This window comes from Heterocephalus glaber, unplaced genomic scaffold, assembly GCF_053883595.1.
Source record: "Heterocephalus glaber isolate CG9 unplaced genomic scaffold, H.glaber_assembly_v1.0 deba00000071, whole genome shotgun sequence".
NCBI lineage: Eukaryota > Metazoa > Chordata > Mammalia > Rodentia > Bathyergidae > Heterocephalus > Heterocephalus glaber.
Window position 1 is genome coordinate 24,213,619 of NW_028258137.1, and position 26,009 is coordinate 24,239,627.

Below are 26,009 nucleotides of genomic sequence, written 5' to 3' on the forward strand. Positions count from 1 at the left end.
ATGCCTACAATATGTAGGCATTTTGGCTAAAACATACAGCGTGTGTGTGTGTGTGTGTATCTGTGCCTCTGTGTGTGTGTTTGCACATGTGTATGTATGCCTACTAACAGCTATACAAAATGCCTGCAGCAAGAAACATCAAGATAAAACAAGTTATTGTGGCTCTTGGAGAGCTCAATGACTGCATAATTGCAAGTGTTTTGCAACACATTTGTGTGGATCTTTTATGTTTTTGCTTTATTATTTTTTTAGTATTGGAAAAGCATTGCTAGTTTGTCTTCTGTATCCTTTGACAGCTACAGTGAATTATATATTAGAATTTAGAGGCATGAGACCACTGTGTCAAGGCATTAAGAGGTTCCTATCTTATTTTTGTGTTTGGTGTTTGGCTTTGAAGTTATCTTCTTCACAGTTCGTGGACATTTGTGATAGGTCAGCAGATCTGGTTTGGTGCATTTCAAACAAAAATCTTTCTCTGTCATTTTAAAAATGCCTTTTGTTTATACTTTCTTTGCTCTGAATTTTTTCCCAGGATGAGAAATAATCCTTTATTAAAGTTTTTCTGCCTTGTCTGGAAACGAGTTTTAATTCTGCTTTATTTTTCCTTGTTAATCTGTATACATCTTTTCTTTTATGCCAGTCACCCAAATGACAATACAGGTGCTCAAGCTAAATAGATTTCTTCCAAAGGCACACTGAAAATCTATAACTTGTATGCTGGTCTCCAAGGGTGAAGCATTGGCTAATGATGTGTTTCAATGCGGATTTCAAATATTGTCTTAAAAATATTTGTTGCAGAGGGGAGGAAAGGAGAGAAGGGAGAAGAGGAGAAGGGAGGAGAGGAACAAGGGAGCAAGGGACAAAGAGTGGGAAGGGGGGAGGGAGGGGGAGAGAGGGAGAGAGAATAAAGTGGATGGAAGAATATAATTTTAAAGAACTGTCCAGTTAATCTATGCATTAGATGTCAGCTCACACTGAACACTTTCAATTTCCAAGTCTCACATATCTAGGGAAGACATCCCTCCAATTACTTTATTCAGGGAAACTCTAGACAAGTGAGTTTTCTGGAGGTTTTATTTATTTGCTTTTAAAAAAATGTATTACATTCCTATTACTCACAAGGGTGCTAAAACTGTGAGGCTGAAGAGAAAAACCCTGAAAAATAGTGCCTTAAATAACTTGAGTTTGGACAAAGAGGAATTATTTTCAAATCAGGAGAAGTTTTTTAACACATCTATTTCTAAATTTAGGTTGATAAATAAGAGTGCATCCCATAAGTATACAAAGAAAGTTTTCTACAGGAGTGAAACTGCTAAGAAAATACCACTCCAACTGAGAATTTGAGGAATCATGCATTGGCCATTTTAAGTTTAAAGGAATTCAACAAAACACAGACATAGAGAGTATCCGTCAGTTTCGGCTAAAACAATTATATCTATCAAAAAGTTAGATGTTAATTTGCAACTGCAGGAAATAGCCAAACAAAAAAAATTATATAGGAATCCATTTTTTTTGGACTATAGAGCACAATGGCTTTATTCTGGAATTATTATTTAGCAATTATTGTGCTGGAATTATATAAATAGGGGCAATAATTTTTGGTGAATAAATCAATGGTCTTATTTTCATGTACCTCCATTTTTTAAAAGAAATGCAGAAAATTGCTTCTCAGCCTTTTGGCTAAGATCAAGTGAAAGAAATGGACAAAGGAAAAATTGTCACTTTCTTTGCATCTTTAAGCCTGACACAGTATGTGAAGGGAGTAAAAAAGATTGGTTCAACTGAAAGGCAAGTCACCAGGCTAGTTTCAGCCTTTGATTTGGCAAGGTTTTTACTGTGGACAGCAAGGAGCACATAAGAGCTCAGGAGTGTGCCAAGCCCAGAGCCCCGAGGAATAACAGGGGTTCAGATATCAAGACAGTATTGTGATACACCCCAAACATGGTATCCATGGCACTAGTGGGAACAGACTTGCTGTAAGGAGATATGTTTTTTTTTTGGTACCACGAATCAAACTCAGGACCTTGCACTTGCGAGGTAGGAGCTGTGCCACTGAGCTGAGTGCCCTGCCCAGGAGATATGTTCTTAATCAGCTGGCGCTAAGGTCTGAGCCACTTTTCTTTCTACAGTGAAAGTAAACTTGAATTAACAGAGTTGGGTTTAAATCCAGGCCCATAAGTTCCCTATATATTTTCACATGATATAATCTATTGTTTCTACTGATGGGCAAATGGAGATTTACTGGTAATAATTCTAGTTCAGAATCAAGAAGTAATTGTTATTGACATTGATTGCTATTACTGTTCCTACTATTGACACCGTTTGGAAATTTATGTGCTAGATGCCTCTAGAAGCTGCTCAGGCACACCTGTCCAGCTTAAAAAGCATTTCATTTGTAGGCAAGTTAAAGGTGATTTGAGGCCCTGCTACCAAGAAGAGATGGACAGATAAAGTGCTATTCGATGACACAGACATATCTGTGCTTCTGATAGATGTCAGGTAAGTGTTAGTTTCTGGGCTTCTCTGGTCCCATCCAGAGAAGGGATGAGTCCTATTTCAAAGCATTTACCGTGCGCTTTGATGTGTCAGTCAGAATGTGGGCCCCACACAGGCCTGAGAGGAGGTAAATTGGCTCCATGAAATGAAAGTGTAAGAATCACCAGCTGCAATTTTCTGCATCTGTTCTGCGTTTCTACAGTCCCTGCCCCTGCCAGCTGGGTTATGGAGAGCAGCTTTCCTCTGTCTACACACAACTGGTTAATTTGAGTAGAAAATTAAATTTCCTGACTAGCCAGGGCAATGCATAGTTACTTATGAGTCTAGTAGACAGATTTAGAGCTATTTATCCTTTTTAAAGAGAACAAGAGGACTTGGATATTCAGGGAATTAGAGAGTAGCAGATAGCTATGCATTATTTTTTCTTTAGGACTATTGTATTTTATATGCTGACAGCAGTGTATCCATCTTTTAGGATAATATGTGCCTGGTCATTCAGCAAGAAATGGGCATTTATTGTGGCATCTCTGCTATGTTAAAACGTGAAGTTATTGGTTGGTTGGTCAACTTCCTGTGAGAGTTCTTCTTGGAGCACATTGCTTATCTCTGATTTCATGTATTTTTAAATTCTTATACTGATCCTTATATCTGTATCTGTCTCTATATATCCATATACTCCCTTCTCAGGGCAAAAAGATAGCAACCTACAGCAAAATCTATGGCTTTACCATTCCCTCCCAGGAACATTAATTAGGTATTTACTGCATTCTGGAATTCTGTATGTCTCTCAGTAATATAAAGTTGCATAAAAAATTTAAAAGATGACATATTTTGAACTTAAGCAGAATAAATTTCAAATCACATCACTACAGCTTTTCTGTCAGATTGTCAGTCTCTGGAATTCGCCAATATTCAGTTTCCTCTTCAAGATGGGATAGGATAATATCATCTTCCTCACAGTGTTAATAAGGTGATTAACTTTAGCTAATAATATTATTTCTTTTAAAATTACAAGTTAATGAAAGATAAATCACCATCAATTTTATATATTATATGCAAACTAAAAACTTAGTTCTTATTTTAGCAGAGATTCTTCTAAATATGGCTAGCCATAGGCTCAGTGATCTATTTTTTTGTCACATTATATCCTGAGGAGTACAACTCACTTCATTCTTTCCTTATTTACCTCGCTAAAATTGTAAATGTTGCTGCTAAATACTTACTATGTAAGGGACTGTGCTAACATAGTAATTTCATTCTCTGACACTTCTCTTATTTAAGATGTGTTAGTCATTATTCATATTTAAGAGCTGAAGAAAAGTGAGGATAGAAGGACCAATTTGTTAAATTGTATGTACCTGGATCTGTTAGCCAGATTTCCGATACTATGACAAAATACCCAAGATAATAAGCTTAAAAGAAGAAAGGTTTATTTTGACTCACAGTTCTGAAGTCCGTGGTTGCTTGGTCCTATTTCTTCAGGCCTATGACAGCATGGTATGTCCCACAGAAGGTGTGGCTAAGGAGGCTGTTCATCTCATGGTGGCCTAGAAGCAAAGAAAGAGAGACCAATAGGGTCCTCGGTCTCAATATCCCCTTCAAAGGCAAACTGTGTATGATCTCACTTCTTTCCATTGGGCTAACCTTTCTGAAGTTCCCCCTACCTCAAAAAATGCTATAGGGGAGGATCTGAGCATTGACTACAAGGGTCTTTAGGACACAATCCAGATGCAGACTTTAGTACTGAACTTGTCTTACAGTATGATGCCTGTTCTCTACCAGGATGACATAGATCATTGCAATTCCAACTATGTTTGTATACTTTAATGTGATTTAGCAGAAATGTTTATAATTGAAAGAAAAACATCTTCATTCTCGAAGTAGTCTCATCAAATTCAGAAGGCATAATAGGAAAGAAGGTAAATAAATCAAGTCTTTGGAGTTAAACAGTGTAAGTGGGTGTCCCTTACTCATTTGGCTAGCTACTTTGTACAAGTTTGTTATTATTTATTGGCTGCAAACCATATGGTGATCAAAGAGATAAAGGGAGAAATCATGCTATATTCATGTGATGAATCAGGAATTGTGCAGAGATGCTGATGTATATCACTCTCTCAAGACACTTGGAAGTGTTCAGTCTGATTTCAGTTTAATGGAGAAGGAAGTTGAAGTTCTAAAAGGATGAGTTGCCTGTGTGTGATGAGATTGCAACCGGCTGTGGGTGCAGGTTTGAAAACCAAGTAACTTCTTATCATTGGCTTCTGTGTCTGTACATGCTCCACTGAGCTATGGAATGTTGAATAAGGAGTAGGATGATGACAGCTGATGTTTACTGAGCCCATATTTTACGATAGACACACTAAAATGTTGTTATATGCAGCAAAGTATTTATAAGGTAAAAATTACTAGCACAAAGTAGGTTTTAAAAATAAATTGGTGCTTTCATGTAAATTGGGAAAACAAAACTACTGTGACCCATTTTCCCCTTCTCAATAAATGTATTTCAAGTCTTTATTGGTTATTTCCATGATTTTGAGATGGCACACAACTGTTTTTAAGGTAGTTGCTTCCAATTTCTTTCAGATGATTCACCCTGAATAAGATTGCATAAGTTGCTTAAATTAAAAATAGGTGTGATGGTCATTTAGCAAGCAAACTAGGAAGTTGACACATGATCACCGTGGCTACAGGGTTCTATTGTCCTAATTTGGATCTCAAATGGATCTCAAACGTAAGTGCTAATTTTACACAAGAGGGTTGCACTAGTTTTTCTTCCTCCTGGTATTCTTGCATTTTCATAATTCATCTCAGTTACCAGGGTGGTTGTTAATGAGCTCTTTTTATGAAAACACTCATTAAAATCATGATTTCCAGTGATTTTAAATGCACAGTTCCATTTTGTTACCTATAGGCACAATGTTGTGGAGATCTCTAGAATTTAATCATTTTGCATAGCAAAAACTACACTTACTGATTAGCAGCTACTTCCTCCCTCCAGCCCTTGGCAACTACCAGCCTCTACTCTGATTCTCTGAGTTTGACTATTTTAATTACTTCATGTAGAGGGAAAATCATGCATGAGATGTCCTTTTGTGAGTCACTTTTTTTTTTAACATAACAGAATGTCTTTTAGTTTTAACTATAGTGGAGCATATTGCAGATTTTTCTTCTTTTCATTGTGAATAATATTCCATTGTATCTATATACCACGTTCTCTTTGCCTACTCATTAATCAGTGGATATTTTGGTTGATTTCACTTGTTGGTTATTATAAATAATGCTGCAATCAACACAAGAGTGCTAATATCTCTTTAGATTCCTGACTTCAATTTTGATTAAATATTTAGAAGTGAGGTTGCTAGATATTATAGTAGTTCTGTTTTTATTTTTTGAAGATATCCATACTTTTTTTCATAGCAATTTCACCGTTTTTTATTCCCAGTAGTGGTGTAGAATGGTCTAGCATAAGACATACTACTTTTAAATAATTAAATCTTGATTAATTGTGTGTCTGTACTTTCTTAACCAGATAAATGTTTTGTAGTTTCCAAATTCAAAAATACCAACTTTTTCAACACTGTTCCAAAAACACTTCCTACATTTAATTCAACTAACCCAATTATTTCATTCACAATGTCATATATTCACACAGGCAATTGTTCATTTGCATCAATTGCTTTATTCACTCATTTACATATTAGTTAATGTATTTAGTTGTACAAGTTTAACACAGTTTCTGCCTTCATAAACTTATTCTATAGTAAAGAGATTGGTTGAATATATATGAGAAACCCAGGAGCTCCATGGTTAGTCTAACTAGCCTTTGATGCAATCTGAAAATGATACAATCAGATTATGGATATTTAGGGTTCCATAAAAGAGAAGTATCCTAATAAAATTTGAATGGAGGCAACTATAAATAGCTGATAGTAGTAAAAGGAAAATATCCCATACTTTAAAGAACTTGACATTAATTTGAAACACAGACTGTTTTTATTGTTTTTTCTCATTTTAAAACTGTTTCCCTCACCTCCCCTTCTCTATCCTCCCTCTCTTTCTTTCTCTCTCTACTTTAGGTAGAATCGTGTTACTTTTTCTCCTTCTCCTTAGAGGAATAATAAATAATACGTGATGCAGTTCCTTTAGAATTCCGGGACTGGGAAAACACAGATAATATTATTTATTAAAGCAGTTAAAGCAACCAGAGGAGCAATTAGAGGCAAAAAACCGAGAACTTATAGATAGAATTTTTGATTCTCAAAGCACATGTGAGAAAATGTTAAAATGGTTTCTTTAGGCATAATAACAAAAGCTAGAATGAAATTAAGCACTGAGAAAGAAACAGTTGGAGTTCAGTGAAATATAATAACTGATTCATAACTAAGGGGTTTATTGCATTATGTGTGGCTCTAAATAACATCTTCCCTTGCAGTTGTCTCGAAATTGTATCTCCCTATAAATTTCCCATATAGAGGCTGCAAACTAATGTTTAGCAAAACATTTTTTTTATAATTTAAAAGTGCATGTGTGCCTGCTAAATTTGAAAAATGGATATACACTGTTTTTCTCCAAGGGCAGCGTTTCCTACCAGTGTTCTAAGAAACACTATTGGGAACAGACATATTGTAGCAAGATCAGTTTGAGCCCAAGCTTCTTTGCTCTAGGATCTCTCAAGTAAGTTAATTTGCGAAGGTGCAGTGCACTAAGAAGGAGACTATATAAGCAGTGCATTTAATCTCTGAGCCTTATTTTGCTCTGCAGAGGATCTGGAGTACAGAGGTTGTCATGCTCATATAGGGAAGTTACTTAAGCTCCAGTGCTGACCTGTGCTTAGATTCTGCTGTATCCAACATTGCAAATATCGTACTTGATCCTAACAGACTGTGCATCAGTTTACTACTGTTTACATTTCCTATCTCTCTGTTCTTTCCAAAAGGCCCACTAAAAGAAGAGCTACTGATGCTAGTGAATACTCTGGCTGTATTATACAAACCCTGTATTACACAGATCCAGCCTCTGGACCAAATCTGGTCTGCAGCTCTATAATAAAATAAAGCTTTATTGCAAGATAATCATCCTCATTCTTTTATGCCTTAACAGTACAGAATTGAGTAGTTGTAGCAGAAACAGTATGGCCAGCAAACCTAAAATATTTACATTGCAAAAAAGCTTGTCAACCCCTACACTGGACTAATAAGAATTTGTACTTCCAACAGTAATTTAAACAGTGGGCTCCTATGGTATCCTCAGATTTTACTCTGCCTCTGAAGCTTCCTTAAGATAAGCTTCTGAAAATAATTTTTAAATTTTTAGCAAATAAATTCTTTATGTTGAAATACAACTGCATGTGATAGAAATTGAAATTCTCCATACTGAGTTCTTAATACCCAAGAGGCTTGGTGATGGCATGCACTCAATATTGAGTCTGCCAGCCAAAGCTCATTCTTTAGGGTAGCTTTGGGGAATGTGGACATAACTATCATACAGACAATGAAGGGGGTATCCAGACAAATACTCTGATGCTTGTGTGCTTCCAGAGTAATTTATCTCTCTCCTCCATGGGTTGATTTTAAAATCCTTTTTCCCTTTCTCCAGACTGCATTGATTACTGCCACACCAGGCATTTGAGTTGAGGCTGGTAACTGTTGTAGCCAAATCCTACCCCCTGCATTTCCATATCTTGGCAAATTCTCTGATTTCAGCAGGATTTCTCAGTCTAAATGCATGAGAAACATGAAACCAAATTTCACTTAGAATAGTCTCGAGGTCATATGTTAATAAACTTTAACATGTCTTCTCCAACAAGACATCTAGCAAGGGGTGCTGAAAGAACTTTGTATATCATTATTTATGCATACTTAATAGTTTAGAACTCAGACATTCACAGATATCTTACTACATTTTACCACATTGACTCTATGAATTACACATTTTTTTCATTGCCATTATACACATATGTTACAAGTTTGTTGTCTAGGGTTAGATGGGCAAGTTATGCAAAAAAAGTAGGATAGGCAGAGGGAAAGATCAAACTGCAATGCAGATCTAGTTGATCTCTGGGAAGAGTAGAGCCCATGAGAGGAGTACTGCATCATGAAAAAATAGGAGAGCCTTTATACCGCTATGTGCTTGATCTCCAGGCATCCCCTGGGGATGGACCTGCCTCAGTGGCAGGGAGTGGATTACTGAAGACTGCATCTCTCACAGTCCCTGCATAATTCCTTGAAGGGGTTTTGTATGGCACATTTTCATGTCCATCAAGAATGGAAGCACAAAACGTCTTCAATAGTGAAACCATTTGACTAAATTTGCTCTGCTGTCTCACTCCCAAGACTATAGGTTGTCACCATATGTGTCAGTCTGTGTCATCTTAAATATAGATTTGTTTTACTCTGAGATATGAACACCACAGTGGCAAATCAGATTGCCTGGAGTATTGTGAGTGTGATATAACATGGTAAATCAGGCTATAAGTTATTATCCAACTGCATGTTTTCAAAGAATATTTTAAAGCAAGAGATCTAGGATGGTAAAATAATCTCGAGACAGAAAAAAAATCTGGAAAGTGTTAATCTGTGGTTTTAAGAGAGATTTCTCCTTCTTTTGCTTCTAATTGGTGAAGACTGTTTCCTCCAGGGAACAAACTTAATACTGTTTATATTCTGAAAGAAATAAAGATGCTACTACAGGCCAAGCAATAATATCTAATATTATTATATTCATAAGGCAAAATAAACCCTGTATTTTGTAGCATGACAAAGGGAGACTGACATCCTTATCTGATATTCAAATATTTATGGGAGTCATTTCAACCAGTCTTTTATTTGCCCTTATATTTCTACATTCTAGTTTGACACAATGTATTATTCAACCTTGTCTTTGATAAAGGACAATCAGATCTGACTTACAGTTGCAAAGGAAAAACATAATATTGCATATTTAAGAAGACAGAATATTAAAATGGACAAATTTTATTTTCTTCCATCTATCCAAAGCTTATTAGCTAAACTCCATGTGTATGATGTCTGCTTGTTATGGAATAGGTTGGACCCTGGCTGAAGTGCCTTTCAAATGGGCTTCCAGGAACAAATGAAGTTTGAGATGATCTACTGAGTTATGTAGCCTCATAGTAAATGAGAATAAGATTTATGAAAGTGTTTGGAAAGGTTCAGAGTCATGGAAGATATATTTAATGGTACAGAAGATAAGAAATGACCTAAATGCCTTTCCAAAGCAGAAGGTTTGATGTTAGAAAGAGAGCAATGTGCCACATGTGAAGAGAAGGTCTGTTTTTTGGCAAAAGAGGAAGAATTTTTGGCTAAACTCAATCAGGTACTCAGTGCATGATCTTGGGCTTTGCACTTCTATGGATGTACAGGCCTGGTTAAAACATATGGAGTAGGCCTTTTGCTCAGGTATGGGAATTTCATGTATAAAACACTTAGGTACCCTAGAACGAATTACAAATGGGAGGGCACTGAAATGATCTGCTTATATTATTGCTACTGTGATTTAGACAAGTAAGTAAATCAGTTTAAGGTTAATGTATTGTTAGTTTTTTTTTTTTTTTTTTTTTTTTTTGGTACTGGGGATCAAACTCGGGACCTTGGCTTGTGAGGCAGGCGGCGGAACCATTGAGCTAAATCCTTGGCCCCTTCACCACTTAATTATGAGAACTAGTTCAAAGACCTTGGTATTTGTTAGGTGAGCCTAAATATCCAGTAGAATATCAAAATATATATAAATTTGTGACATTTCCCAAAAAGGTGTGATGTAGTTGTACACTACTCTTTTATTTTGGGATGTGCATGTTTTCTGTCAACATGTTTTTCCTATATTGTAAATAATTTTGACCATCCTAATAGCTCCCCAACATCAAATAGAAGTTCTTTGTATGTCAGATGCACTAATGAGGATATTATAAATATCTCACTCACTCTATGATTAGGGAAAATGTGTAGCATCCTCATTTGATAACTATAGATATTCAGAGTCTCTAATGTATATATAAAGCACTTCATTAATTATTAATGTGAAAGGTTAAATGAGAAATTAACACACAAAGCATAGGAAAAGCTGAAAATTAAGAAAACAGTAAATGCATTAAATATATTACTAAAAATTAATGTTCAGTGTGTTCTATATAGAATACAGTCTAATAAGTTTCTTTTTGGTCTATCACCATCTCTATTCTTTTGTTTACATACTATTTGCCAACTATGACTCCTTTCCTTGTAAAAAGAAGTCATTGTTGACATTATCAATAGCACCAAAAAGATATTATTTATGTGAAATAGAGGCTGCTCTTCAATTCTAAGTTGCAGTGGTGTCTCTCCCTGGGTCAGTATGGACTTGGGAACATTCATGGAAACTGGTTGGTATCCCTTTGTCCTCAGGGTGAGCAAGGATGATTAGGATTGCCCTTGTTGGCTTTATGGTGAAACTATTGATGCTCACTGCTCCTAATTTTCCATTATAAAACAACACATGCCATAAATAATTTTCACATAGCTGCCGGAAGCTCCAGATTCTATGTATTTTTACAATGATTTAATTATCTTTTGCTAATATTTATGTGAATACTTGCAATTCATTTGGTTTATTTAAATAATTGCACTGAAATGCCTTAAAGGAAAAAAGGACAGAGAACATTTATTTAGTTTGAAAAGCAATGTAAGAAGAATAAAAAGCAATGTAAGAAGAATCTATGAACCTCCTGTAAGAACGTTTCATGAAGACTCCTCCATTTCCTTTACTTCCTACATTTAAGTATTATCATGTCCTATTTACTTTACTTTTTAAGCTCACACAACACACCATGAGCTCTCACTTGAGTAGTTCTGTCATCCTTAATGGCCCAATTTTGATCCCCACAGAGCTAGCAAATTGTTCAGTTTAGATCTGTGCTGTCCAAGCACATGTGGCTCTTTGAATGCAAATAAAATGAATTTAAATTAAATAATAATTTCAGTTCCTTAGTTTCACTTGCTGTCTTGCATGATACACACACACACACACACACACACACACACACACACAGTTTTCTTTCCAAGTGACTTCACATTTACCAAAGAGAAAACTTTATTGGCATGTTCTCCAATGTCCTTCCTAATTTGTTTTTTGATGTACTTCTTGTATTGATGCCAGCATTTGCATCACAGCACTGTGTGTTAAAGTCTTCAAACATGTGGAACGTCTTTCTAACTCAGAGTTTTCATGCTTGCTTTCTTTTGATAGGAATAGTTTTAGTATTTTGTATTTTTATACATTTCTTTTGCTAGAATTACTACTTTAAAATTGTATGCACATCAGCCCTCTTTTCGTCTTCTTAATGGCTGTATCACTATAATCTTTCAAAGGGCTTATTTACTTTGATTGTTTTTCCCCCCACATATAAAATTAAATGGGAGCAAGGCCACATTTATCTTGACATCTAATGCGCTGGCTTACACATAGGAGAGAGTCAAGAAAGTTGAAAGAAGGAAGGATAAGAGAGGTCGAATGGAAATGAATACGGAAAGGAAAATCATTGGATGCTTGTCTCTCAGATCTTAGACCCCCCTCTCACCCAGTCTGGGCCTTTCATTTGTTGTTACAGCTTTCATAACGTTCCTCAAAGGCCCATCTCCTAAATGCTTGTGCCCATCCCATGGAACTATGCGAAGGTAGTGGGATGTTTAGGGGTGGTGGTCCCCTGGGAATTTTGAGCACACTGGGGGCTTGCCTTTGAAAGCTAGCGTGGGTTTAGGTCTCTTGCTCTTTCCCTTTGCTTCCTGGACATAGGTTGAGGAGCTCTGCTCCCACTATGCTCCCACTACGGTGAGGTGATCTACCTTGCCACAGGCTCAAAAGCACTGAAACCTCCAAAAGTCTAAATGCTTCCTCTCTCCATAAATGGATTATCTCAAGCTTTTGTTACAGTAACAGAAAGCTTATGAACACATCTGTAGTTTCTAAGTAAACCCAACCCTTCCAGCTTTCTGTATGCATGCCTCTCTGTGGAAGCCACTGTGTGTCTGTATTCTACCTGAGAAAACCCTACAGCTCTGTGCTTCAAAACAGATGCTGCCTCTTGCTTCTCACCAACTCCCCTCACCCTCCCACACACACAGCAAACACACAGCACACACCACAAACACACACACACACACACACAGGCACACGAATGCACACAGTGCAAGCACTCCTCCATCACAGTTTGCCACTTTTTATCCTAAGCCATTAGAAAATCACAAGCCACCTTTCCTTTCTGAAAGGCTTTTTTATGCTCACCACACATTTAACATTGTACTTGTGAGTAAGAGACAATCACTGACACATTTTAAAAATAAAATAAAAAACAAATTTAGAACATAAACCCTTCATAGGGTTTAATACTGGATTCCGTTTTTCTATGCTTACAATCACATCATCATATTTAAAATTTTCTTTTATGCATCATATTTCTCTTAACTTGAAAAATAATGTTTGAATGTCTCCTGAAGTTTTATGTAAATATTGAAGGAATGATTGTGCATCAAACTTTGTCTAAGATTCAGTCTTGAGCATTTTTTGTTCTAATGTTGCACATGGTTACAGGATGTACTTGTGTAAGGGTATTTTCTCATTGTGTATGTGGAATAAACTATAAAATGAACAAAAACCGAGGGTCCAAATGAACCAGCATATATTTGGAAACTGAGATTATATTTTTTCCTAAATCAAATAAAAGATACCACAGAACGATTGTACTGAGTGAAGCTCCTTGATCTTTTGTGTGAAAATAGCAAATAGAAATGTCAGAAAATTATGACTCTTTCTATGAAACCCAGACACTAGAATGTTTCAAATGTATTTGTGGTTGTTTAATACAAAGATGTTTGGCTGACTATCTTCTATAAATAATGAGAAACACGCCTTGTGATATCACTCAAGAAAGGATACAAAGATCTGCAATACATGAACTAATTTTAGACTGTACATTAATATTTTAAAGGTAGATGGTCCTATTTTTCTCATTCATAGATGCACTAATTGTGGTTAGCAGAAAAGTTAGGAATAGAAGAATTATTCCCTGAAAAAAATCATATACTTCACAAATATAGTTGGAAGAATGCACTTCAGAAAAACAAACTTTTTAAAAGCTGTTATTTCCTTGTTTGTGTACACTCCAGATTTAAATTGAAGTTTGCCTGTGCTGTCTAGGAGTAACAGGTAGTGAAGAGAGAACTCACTCAGCACTGGAAACTTGCTTTTGAAACTCCTGAAAGCATTCTCGAAATTGTCACAGACTGATATTCTTTATTCTAGGCAAGAAAAAGTAGTAGATCAGTAGGAGACATTGTCTCTGTGGCACCGAAGATGGGTTGAAGGAAGGAAGGCAAGAGGTGTGTGTATGTGTGTGTGTGTGTGTGTGTGTGTCTGTATCTTTCTCTGTATGTCTCTGTCTCTCTTTCTCTACATACACATACATGAATGCATTAACAAAAGAAAATCTAATGTAAGTCTTATACACAAAAAGACACAAATACAAGAGGTAGGAATTTTGCTCCACCTATTGATATGAAATGTGCATAGTTAAACTGTATCACTTGAGAAAGCATATTACTCAGGTAAAAGTTGTTATTTAGTATCATTAGTAGCAGCCGGGCAAAACTATGCTATTTTCCATCACAAAAATGTTCCGTTATCTATTTAGATATATTCTCAACCACTGTACCCGTGGTATTTTCTTAAGTGTACTTCTGATCTCTGCCATTTACTCTGAATTGAATAAAACTAGTGACATGAGCTTATGTCCAATCAGAGTGCTGTGTGTTAAATTAAAATATTTGAACCAAGTGCTAAGCAAGTATCTTAGCAGTTTACTTGCATTTGTTTCCTTAATTCCAGAAAGCAAAATGATAAAGTCCTTAGAATTTACTTCTAAGAAATCCTACTGTAGGTTAGAGGAATGTTTGTGTTAAAGCCAATCAAGATATTTGTTGGATTACAAATGAGACAGTTTCTATGGAATTACTGTGAGTACCGCTTGTGAAGAATAACGTAGTTTCTAAAACCTATGGGTTACACTTGAAAATGACTTTCTATTTCCAAAACTTCCATCATTAAAATTGATATTAACATGACCCCAGGAGCCTGTTTTCTCACATGCCACTTCCCACTGTGTTAATGAGAAGTTTCTTCTTATTGTGGCAGGAAGATGATTCTCCAATGTGCATTCTATTCTCCAAATGAAGCCTTTTTTCTAATACATCTTAAGTAACTCTGCAAATGAACAGCAAATCCGACACATGCATAATCCCACAAAATAAAATGGAGACTTCAATAATGAAGAGCAAAATACTAGGACTTTAAACATATAAAATTAGAAGGTATTACACTTTTGAATATGAGAAGTAAAACCCAAATTCATTCTTTTTCTCATTTCCTCTCCCTTTTATTCATTTTCTTCACATTTCTTTAGAACCGTGTTTCACATAAAATAATCCACATTCAGTACATGATTGCAGATGCATTGGGGAAGTAGTTACTGAATATCAGAGGTGCAGAAGTTCAGCTTATCTGATGTATATGAATCAAACATTCTTTTTGTGTATATAAAGGGCAAATGTCAGGTGAATGTTTGAACAATAATAGGATAGTCATTCCTAAGAGAGGAAGACTAACAAAGACTGGGGCTAGGTGTTCAAGGACCTTATGGGTAAACTTGGAGCCAGAAAGTCCAATGTAACTTCTCATCTCTTCAACCTGGAGGCCAGTGCTTTACTGTGGTACCTAGAGCAGCAGATATCGTGAGTTTGGTGAACAGTGGAATTCATAAATACTGCAAAGAGCACTGGGATACTTTTAGAGAATCACTTTGGAAAATTTGCCTTCTCAAGCTACTAAAGGATGTGAAATACTTACATTCGTATATCTTTCCATTTCTGGATTTCCAGCCTCACAATTAATCTGAGTTTATAAAGGTCTCTTAAATATTGAAGAATTGATTCATCATTTTCTTTGTTTTCATATTCAATGTGAGTTGTTTAGCAGCTCTTTTACTGTAAAGCGCTACTCTATGAAATAATTTTTTAAAATGATCTGTATAACATCTGATCCTAATACGAAGTACATAGTTTCCAGGAAATTTCCCCCACCTCGGATTCAATAGAAGACTCTCAGGTTTTTCAGGTTGTGTTTACTCCACGTGATATGCAGATATTCAGGATACCAGGAGCCCCATAACAAACAAAGTGAGACACCCACTTCAGATAATGACATCCTGAGAACTTACATGGTACATTAGATTCTAAAACATAAATAACCCACTCTCTTTTTCTTTTGAAGTATTTTTATGTGAACTGCCAGTGAAGAAGCCATGACAAAACCTAGGACCCATGCACTTTTGTTACATTTTTTATCAGTACACGTTTATAATACATAATGTTTACAATCCTTGTGGGGAATTGGTACATGTACATAATACATTCCAATTCCTTTTTTTTTTTTTGAAACAGGGTCTCACTATGTAGTTCAGACTGGCCTTGAACTCACTGTGTAGGAGAGCCTGATCTCACACTCACACCAATCATCCTGCCTCAGCCTCTTGAGTGCTGCATTTACAGAGGTGCACCATGATGCTTGGCCCAATTTCTTTTAATCCCCTGTCCCTTCCTTCTCTCCTCCCCCTCCACGTATCTCTTGAGGACTTTCCCTCCCTTTTATTCTTACATGTTTGCAATACCTAATGCATGTTCATTGTAATAAGATTAGGAGTTTGTGAGAGACCTGTGGTCCTGTACTCTCCTGGTAGATAAAAAGAAACAGCCAGAAATCCAAGTTGTTCCCTCAATATACAGACCAGAGTTTATGAGAATAACGATGAATTAAACATTTACCCAAGGGCCTATAAAAAAGACAAGAGGTAGAGCCTTTTCTTGTTCGATTTTAGGAAAAAAATCTAAATTTTAATTATCTTATTTGGTAAATCATCTTAACTTAGATGTTCTATTTTAAAACTAAACATCTATAATATATTCAAATCAGGGTATTCAAAAATGAGAAAAAAATTACTTGCTAGACTCTTTGTCTTAGTCTGTTAAGCTGCTTTTAAGATGCACCATAGAGTAGGTGGCTTATATACAATAAAAATTTATTTTTCACACTTCCAGAGGTTGAGAGGTCTGAAATCAATGTGCCAGCATGGTCATGTTCTGATGAGAACCCTCCATCAGGGTTCAAACTGCGGCTTCTTTCTATTTCCTCACATGGTGGGAAGGGGCTCGCTAATTCTCAAGGATTTTTTTCAATAAGGGATCTAACCCCATATGTGAGGTCAGAGACCTTGTGTCCTAATCACCTCCCAAAGGCCCCAGCTTCTAACACTGTCACTTTGGGGCCAGGATGTCAACATGAGTTTGAAGGAGCACACAACATGCCAGTGTATCACTCCATGACCAAGGTTTCGGATGAGGAAATCGAATACACACATGAGCATTGAGACATCACTGTCCTGTAAGCGTTGTGAGTTCTTGACACACAGCGTCCAGCACATGCATCAGCGAAGTGAGCCACATACATCTCATCTGATCCTCACAACATTCCAAATAGTCAGTACTGCTACTGTCCCACTTTAGGCATGAGTAGGTGCGCCTTTTCAGTGGTTGGTTTATGCTCGACTTTAGAACAAATCATACATACCTGTTCATTCCAGTCCTGCTATTTACCAGAGGTGCCATATGAATATCCTAGACTTTAAGAAGCTTTATTTTTATTTCATTCATTATACAGTTATCCCTTTATAGCCACAAGTTCCATACACACAGGTTCAAAGAAGTGCAGATTCAACTGACCACAAATACAAAACATATTCCGAAAAGAATAAAACAATTCTGGAAGTTCTTAAAAGCAAAACTTGAATTTTCACATGCCAAGTACTGTATGGGATGTATGCAAAAGAAATCATGGATAAGCATTTCCTGCTGTAACTTCTGGCCATCTCAGTGGTCCTCAGTCCCTCTTCAGCATTTTTTGTTTGAGCATTATTCACCTCAGATCTCATTCCTGTATCATATAGTTAGGGATATGGTAGTTGTGCAGATACTAGACATGCCCAAATTTTTGTCATTATTATTACCAAAACAATACAGTATAATGTGTATTTATACTTCATTCACTTTGTATTGGATATTATAAGCCATCTAGAAAAGATTCGAAGTACATAGGAGGATGTGCAGAAATCATACAAAATTTTTGTACCAATTTATATAAAGGATTTGAAAAATCCCTCAAAATTGCAGATGTTCAAATTGTATTATCTGTGAAGGATCTTGTACTTAATCCTTGGTAGGTACCAAGAGACTACTGTAAAATAAACAGAAGACAGAAGGAAAAAAAAAAAGGGAAAAATCTACCTAGCACTGCTTGGAACACATTTGGTGGTGAAAGCATTTTTATTGACCATTGTGTTCTCTGAATTTTCTTATTGTTTAGCCGTTCTTGGTAGATCTTATCATAAAGTTTGCTAAGCAGTAAAATGTGTGAAATTTCTACAGAGGTAACAGGGATTTTCTTGGGTAGTTGGGGCAGATTCTAGACTACATTTTGAGCTAAGACATTTCTTTCTTTTTAAGTTCCTTCCATTGTGTAATCTTGTAATATTATTGACATGCTTACCTCTGATCTTACTAAAGATTACCCTTAGGGGCTAGGGATTTAGCTCAGTGGTTCCGCTGCCTACCTTGCAAACTCAAGGACCCGAGTTCGATCCTCAGTACCAAAAAAAAAAACCAAAAAAAAATAAATAAATAAAGATTGCCCTTATAGCCTCTTTTACATAATCTTATGACTCATCCCATAATACCCTTCATAAACTGGAACATTAAAAAATGAGAAAAATGTCTGTGCTTTAAAGTTATGGAAGGAAAATAATATCAAAATATTTTTTTTCATTTTTGTAGCACTTATAAATGATAGAGACAGTCTTCACCACTTTCCAAGTAAGGATGTTTATTAATATTTCATTTATTGAGTGATGTTATCAATGATGAGGATGATGAGGATGCTTCAACTACCTTTTGCATCTACTAAGTGCAGAGAATGATATATTCTTTTAGTTCTCACAACCACTCCTTGAATATAAGTACTGCACGTTTTAACAGCAAAGAAATTAAGTTAAATGAATTTACCAATGAACTCAGAAGTAGCAATACATGGAGATAAAATTCGCTCCAAGTTTATGATCTGAAGGTCACATATTGGAATAGGAGTAGAAATAAACAACAATTTTTAAATGTCAACTTCCAAATACCATCAAGGAAAGGAAAAAGTATGAGAAAGAAAAAAAAAAGGAAAGAAAGTCTATGTAAATAGGGAAGGGTGGTGAGGGTGAAGGGGACATAGGTAATGGGGAAAAAATAAGAACTCAGATACAGCATGTTCAGGTACAAACACCCAATGATAAATGTAAATGTATTGTATACCTAAAATGTACCAATTAATATATATAAATTAAAAAATACCATCATTGTTCCCACTATTTCTTTTAGGCTTTTTTTTTAGGTGCTGGGGATAGAACTCAGGTTCTTGCACTTGTGCAGGAGGTGGTGAGACCACTGAGCTAAATCCCTAGCCCTCTTCTAGGCTTTCTTGAAGACAATTAGTGGCTACCAACCACACAGCCATTAAGTATGTTTCTGATTTGGGATTCATTGAGTATTACTGATTACATTGATTCTTGTACTTTATTCTCTAGGAAATTGATTGTTGCATGAATGCCTGAAATATCAGCAGTGAGTTAATAAAATTACTAGAATTCAAAAATGACTACACCATTTATTTATTAATATGATACAGGAAATTATAATTTAGCCTCTGGATATTTCGTAGCCCTTTTAAGATTCAGAGCATATATGATGTCTGGAATAAAATACTGTACATGTCTATAGAGTTACTTTATAGTTAAACTTGGAATTTCATTTGTCTAAACAATTATTGTTCCCCAGTAAAATGGCCTTTGGTCTTCTTTCCATAATGCAACAGATTTCTAATGTTTTGCAGTAAACACCTCCTCATGCTCAGGATTTTGTTGAGATCACCATTAATCCATATCTACCTCTGAGTTTTTAAATGCTTTGTCTATTTCTCCATTCATCCAGTCTTTCAAGGGAGTGGGGATATAGTGTGTAAATACTTGGTGTGTGGTCAAAAGTCATTGCTTAGTTTTATTTGTAGCTAAAGCTATTACTAAATAGCGAGTTTTATTTTCATTTTTTATGTTTTTCACAAATAATTTACCATTGAGTAATTCTCAATGAAATTAAATGCTGAGCGCTATTTTGTTTAACAAAGGTCACTTTTTCCCCCTTTGGTGGCCTCTGGTCCTAGTTACAGGATATGAATATAATTTCTAATGAAAGACAAATAAATAAAGTATGGATGAATAATTCATACCTATACCTCTACCTACCTACTTACCTATATACTGTACTTCATCGGAAGATTTAGAACAAATGAGTAGATGTATATTCATATATGTGCATGTACAATATTTGCAAAAATCTATTATAGTGCTAACAGTTTTAAGTTATAACGAAAGGTTATGGGAAATAAATTTTTCCAATTTTCTTATAATGACATGATCTTATTCTTGAATAATAGAAATGTTCATAAAGTACATGAAAAAGAAAACGTGGTCACTAAAAGTTCAGATTTGGGGTTAATGAATGTCAATGAATAATGACGTTTCCTTTGCACATCCTAGGAGTACACCTCAATTTTGAAGACTTTCTTTGGTCTTCTCTCCTAGAATAGGATTGCTCATAAAGTCCTTTGGATTTCCATTCAATATTGCTTTAATTCATCTCTGTGCTTCATTATAGGCTAATCTTCCTATGCATGCTTTGAATTTCTTAAAGCAAAAAACCTCATTGAACACAAAGTTCTCTAGCCAGAGAACAAACAACAGCAAGAGATGTGGAAAATAATGTCTGTATTACCTTGATACTTAAGTGTTCCTGAACAGCAATTTGCTGTAGACACAAGATGTCATGATTATTGTCTTATCTGAAAGGGTTTTCTTTTTTTTTTTTTTTGAAAGGGTTTTCTTTATAGAGGAACTACTCACATGTCCACTTGAAATTCTTAATTTAGAGAAGTTTATTGTTATAAATATATTAAAATGTCTATTCTAAAGCTACAAACATTTGTTAAATGATCAATAACCTTTTGATTTCTATAGATGGAGACTAATAGAATAGCTAAATGCATCTTTAAAATTAAAACAAAGCAAAACAAACCATTACTAACCAAAACTAAATGAAACTTCAAAAACATAGTTCACTCAAATAAAAATTTGTAAAAACATTGTTTTCCTTGAATTGCCATGAATAACATGCTGCCTTGCACTATTTTGCTTTGGGCTTTAGATTGTTGTTTTAAATGATATTTTGTGGCAACTGCTAATTATCATAAGCTGTCTAATAAATATGATGGATTGTCCAATTAACTCTTCATCAGCATCCGTTTTTGAAGATGCTACCTACTGAAACTGACGGCAGTTTATGACCTCCATGTTGCATATGTAGCTAACTGCTCCTTGGACAATAATTATTAAGTTTCTTGTGGCTCATCCAGTCATTTTGTTTTACAAATTATGATGCCACAGAGTTTTCCTACTTACTTGACTTCACAACTACGACTCTCCAAGGGTTACTAAAGGTCTCCCGTGTAATATATGGATCTTGTAAACATTGCAGTAGTTTACAGATATATCTGTTTTGTAGGTTTTCCATCGACCGTCACACTGACCTGGAGAGACAATTCAATATTAATGCAGATGATGGAAAGTTAACACTGGCAACTCCACTTGACAGAGAATTAAGTGTGTGGCACAACATAACAATCATTGCAACTGAAATCAGTAAGTGCCTGGGTTTATTCTTTTGTTCGTGTGTGATTAGGTCCAGTTGATACCTATCCATTGATAAGTGGTCCCTATTTCTGTTAGATATGTTGATAATAGAACTTATTTTATTGATGTCAAGAAGCCTTTGTTGAATATATCTATCAGTTCAACATAAAGTAATGTACATGGTAGTAAATTACCAAAAGGTTTGCAGGATATGTGGGAAGAAAGCCTTTCTGTATCGTAATTCTTTTATATCTTATATACATTAGATTAACTACCTGTATTGAATTTATACTCTGAGACTTAGTAAAGCAGTAGGCAAAAAGTTACATTTAAGAACTTTACACTAAACATGAGTAGACACTAAGATATATAGTACATTTCTTATAAGATAGAAACAATTGTTGGTATACTTACACTGCACACCTACTGATAGCCTTTACATTTAGAAAGTACAGAAGGAAACATTACATTATCAGTATAGATCCCTTTGGAGAGTGTAGATAATTTTTATTTTGTGTTTTAAGGTTTAATATATTTTGCAAAGAAATTATAGACTATTTAAATTCTGTCAATATAAATTTGATATACTTTAAATTATGTATAAGGGAGGAGGTTCTAGATTTTTAAAATAACACTTGGTCTTTCAGTTAATTTTAAATGAGAATAAATTCTTTGTAATTATTAAAAAGACTATTGACTCTAAACAATAGTTCAATGGTGAGATTTATTATATTATCTTTGAAACTTTTCCCTCTGACTCCTCAATTTTTTATTATACACAAACATGCCTAGGGGACAGGATGTTCATTTTATGTTCAAGAGAAATAGATTTTACACATTATCCTAATATCGTCTTTCTGTGCTAGAGATAAGACCTCCAAAGTTGTACATTAGTTCAGAGTGTTGAAGCACTTGGGGGTGAAGGGAATCTGAATAGGAAATATAAATCAGGCTTAAGGGGCTAGGGTTGAAGCTGAGTGGTAGAATGTTTTCCTAATATATGCAAAGCCCTGGGTTTTATCACTAGTACAGAAAAAAAAATCATCAGTAAGAAATACTTATGGGCGTACATAATACATGTAAGATGGAGAAGATAATCATAGGCGTATATCCTAAAATTCACTCGATGTTCTCTAGTGGGTAATGTGCAAACTGGGAAGCACCTCTCAGATCCATGACTTACTTGTATGTATGAAGAGTCAGCTCAGATGGTCAGAGGGGACACAAGTTTTCCTTGATCCCAGATGTGAGGAGAATGCTTCCCATGGAGCTTTCTAAACTAGAACATTTGTGTAAAGGAGTGCAGATTCAAGGGTAAAGAATGTCTCTTTCTAACTTGAGTGCAGGCAAAGAAATTGTGGTTAATTGGATACACACTTTTAATTCTACCACACTGATTCTAATGGAAATGAAGTGGAGAATTTTTGGCATTTTCCTCGGTTTAGAAATATTATTTTCTGCCCTAATGTGTTACTGTAGCAGTAATTTTCCCTTGTAACATACAGGAAACAAACAAACAAACAAACAAACATACCATGCAAAGGTTTTAGTTTACTAGGAGTATTAAATCCATTTAGAATGAAAAAGTCTTGAATTTTTTATAATTCAGTGTTGAAGCCCCATTACCATTTTAAACCTCTAAGAAAAACTGTATCTATTTAGATTATTTTAACGCTTTATAAAAAGTTCAAAGAAACACCATTTTCTATAAGGTACATAGACAATTTTAAAAGAATTTTGTCATGCACTGAAAAAAAAAAAAAAACCTAGACAACTTACCATTAACCCATATCACATTTTTTAAAATGAGATAGATGCTTTTACTTAAATATTTATTAAGGCTATTTCATTGTAAGGAATCATGTATTTCATTCTAAAGAACAACAATAAATGAATGCACCAAACAAGTGCTTAAGAAAATTTCAGGACAATTCAGAAACAAAAGATTCTTTTGCAAGAAATCACAGAAAAACATAAGGGAGAAGCTATAAAAGCAGATGTTCTAGGGCAATGAACTCTTAACTCTGGAGTGAGGAGGATACTGTGCAGTTGGAGAAGGTACTCCTTTGGTCTTGCATTCAGTCTTTATTTATTGAGCCTTTATTTCCAAGTATTCTTTTAGTGACTGAGGATACTGAAGGAAGCAAAATGGGCAAAAAGTCTGTTCCTCTTGGAGTTTTCCTTCCAATGAGACCCAGAAGTAGCTCCTTATGAAAGAGAGCATTAGAATTTGCTGAGATAGTTGGAGAAGAAAGACACAGAGGTAAGGAAGGAGGGGATGAATGTTAGGAATTCAAGAAACAGGGAAACAGGGACCTCTTTGATAAACATTTGCTGATATTATATAATTATTTCAACCGGACAGTGTGGCACATACCTGTAATCTAAAGTACTCCAGAAACTGAGGCAGAAGGAACACAAGGTCAAGGTTCAGTCTAGGCAATTTAGAAAAATCCTGTCTCAAAAGTAAAAAAGAACTGGAGATGTAGCTTAGTAGTAGAGCACCACTGGGTTTGATCTCCAGTACCAGGAAAAAAATTATAATAAATATAAAAATTAGCCTTTATGTATGCCAGTAAAATAGCTAGTTAAATTATTTTTGAACTATTATTGTTATTGCTATATTTACAAGATAATAAAATTATAAAAAGTAGACCAGCTAAAATTATCTTAACATTTTCAGAGAAATGGCTCAAGTCAGTCACAGATTAAATTTTATAGTCAGCTCCATGAAGGGAATGATATAATGTGCCACTGCCCATATGTTGAACCGTAGCCTGATCAGGAACTTTACAGAATTTAAAATATAAAACACAAACATACATTATTCTATTTTTTTTTACTCAGAAATTGAAATCTCCATAAACTATATAGGCACAGTTTGACCAAGAAATTAGCTTAATTTAGGTTTTATATCTTAAGAACTGTTGAACTGTAAACCTATTGTCAATCTCAATGTTTTTGAATTTTTGCATATAACTTTCTTAGTGCTAACAAGAATGAGAACATACTAGAGAATGAAGTTTTGACAATAAAATGAAAGTTGAGTTGAGCCAAAACCTAGAAACTTTAAATGTACAAGTAAGCCATTTTTATTCTAATTAATGAAATGAAGTTGAAATAATAGGATCACAGAGAACTTAAAAAAATTTGGAATTATGATGAAAAAGCTTAGAAACTTGTTTTGACTTGGTTTGATTATTTAGGCCATCATGTAATGTTTATCTTCCAAATCCACAGATTATGTCTCAGAAAAAATATTAAAAAGAGATTTATTGTATTTGTCCAAGGTGAATATTAAAACTACCCAGGATCACAGAACCCCATAGGAGGATTGCTAATAATGATAAAGTAATATTCATTCCAGAGAGAACATTTTAAAATTACTCTCAGAATGCCATCTCATCAAACAAAAAGATTTGAACAAATGAAATTAAGCTAAAAATTGGATTGTGGGAAGTCCATCTGTTATCTCTTAATGAGAATGGTGATGTTGTCCTTTATCCTCTCCTGTGGGAGTCATTTAAATAAGACCTTGGTAGTACACTGCAGGCATTCCCCAGTATTTCAGTGGTAATTGATCTAGCCTGCAGTCTAGAGCAAGGGCACTACTCAGCTCATGAGCCTGCACTTGGACACCACTCTGCTAACCAAACATTATGGAAGTGTAGTGTATCTCCAGTAGTAGCAAGCTCATCCACTAAAGCAGCAATCTATGGCTGCTCTTCATTATGATGGTAGAGACCTTCTAAGGTAAGACCATTTAAAAGACCATGATGGTTTTATCTGTGATGGTAGAGACCATTTAAGGTAAATTTTGCTGACTATGAGATCCTGAAAAAACCTTGCAGTCAGCCCTACAGTGCATTTAAACCTCATAGCACTGTGAAAGTAGGTCTTCTCATTATGTGTAAACACCAGAGGATGAAATTAAAATACAGGCTAAGTAGGTTGTCTAGCATTTCATACAGAGCAACAGTTGGGGGAGTACTGTCTGTACAGAGTTGGAGCCTTGTTTGAACGCAGAATAAGTGTTTGCACACGCTTTCCCCAGAACCCTCATTTAGATCTTCGCTCCTCACCCTGCTCCATTTGAGCTACTGGCACCACTCCATGAAGTCGTTTTTCTGTGCAGAGCAGAAGACTCTTGGAAGAAGTGTACAGTGGAGGAAAGAGCCACTTTATAGGATTAAGCTCTGCTGTTCTACAATTTGTATACACATCTGCAGAAGTTTTACTTAAAAGATAAACCAGAGATTTGGAAATTTTCAAACTGGAATTGTATCCCTATTTTAAAGACAAACAAGGGAACATAGGCTAGAAGATACAATATAGTAAGTTTCAGAGGACAGTTTTTCATTGAAGACCACCAATCACAATCACTTAGATAATTGCTTAAAACAAGTAAATAAACAAAAGATAGTCTTAGACTTTATCCAAGACCTACTAAATTAGAATAACAATCGAGAGACTAAAAAATCTACTTTTTAAAACTTTTCCCAGTTTTCTGTCCCTGCCCCAAACAGGTAAACATTAACATTTCTTTTATCACTCCTGAGAGAAAAAGGAAGAGAAATCTTAAGGTGGTTTTTGTCCTTTGATTTTAAAATATTTTTCCTGTTCTGATCATGTGAGATTT

The 26,009-nt window shown here is 35.2% G+C and overlaps 1 protein-coding gene across 10 annotated transcripts in view; it reads left to right on the forward strand.

The window, feature by feature from the left end:
• Cdh8 (cadherin 8) overlaps window positions 1-26,009 on the forward strand; it is a 382,630-nt gene that overhangs the window by 212,425 nt on the left and 144,196 nt on the right. For all 10 annotated transcript variants that reach the window (XR_015449028.1, XR_015449007.1, XM_087205646.1 and 7 more), the window contains one exon: window positions 21,243-21,379. Coding sequence is in view for 8 of the 10 variants with exons in the window: in XM_087205646.1 (XP_087061772.1) it covers window positions 21,243-21,379 (137 nt within the window). In the remaining 2 variants the exon portion in view is untranslated. The remainder of the gene's footprint in view (window positions 1-21,242; window positions 21,380-26,009) is intronic.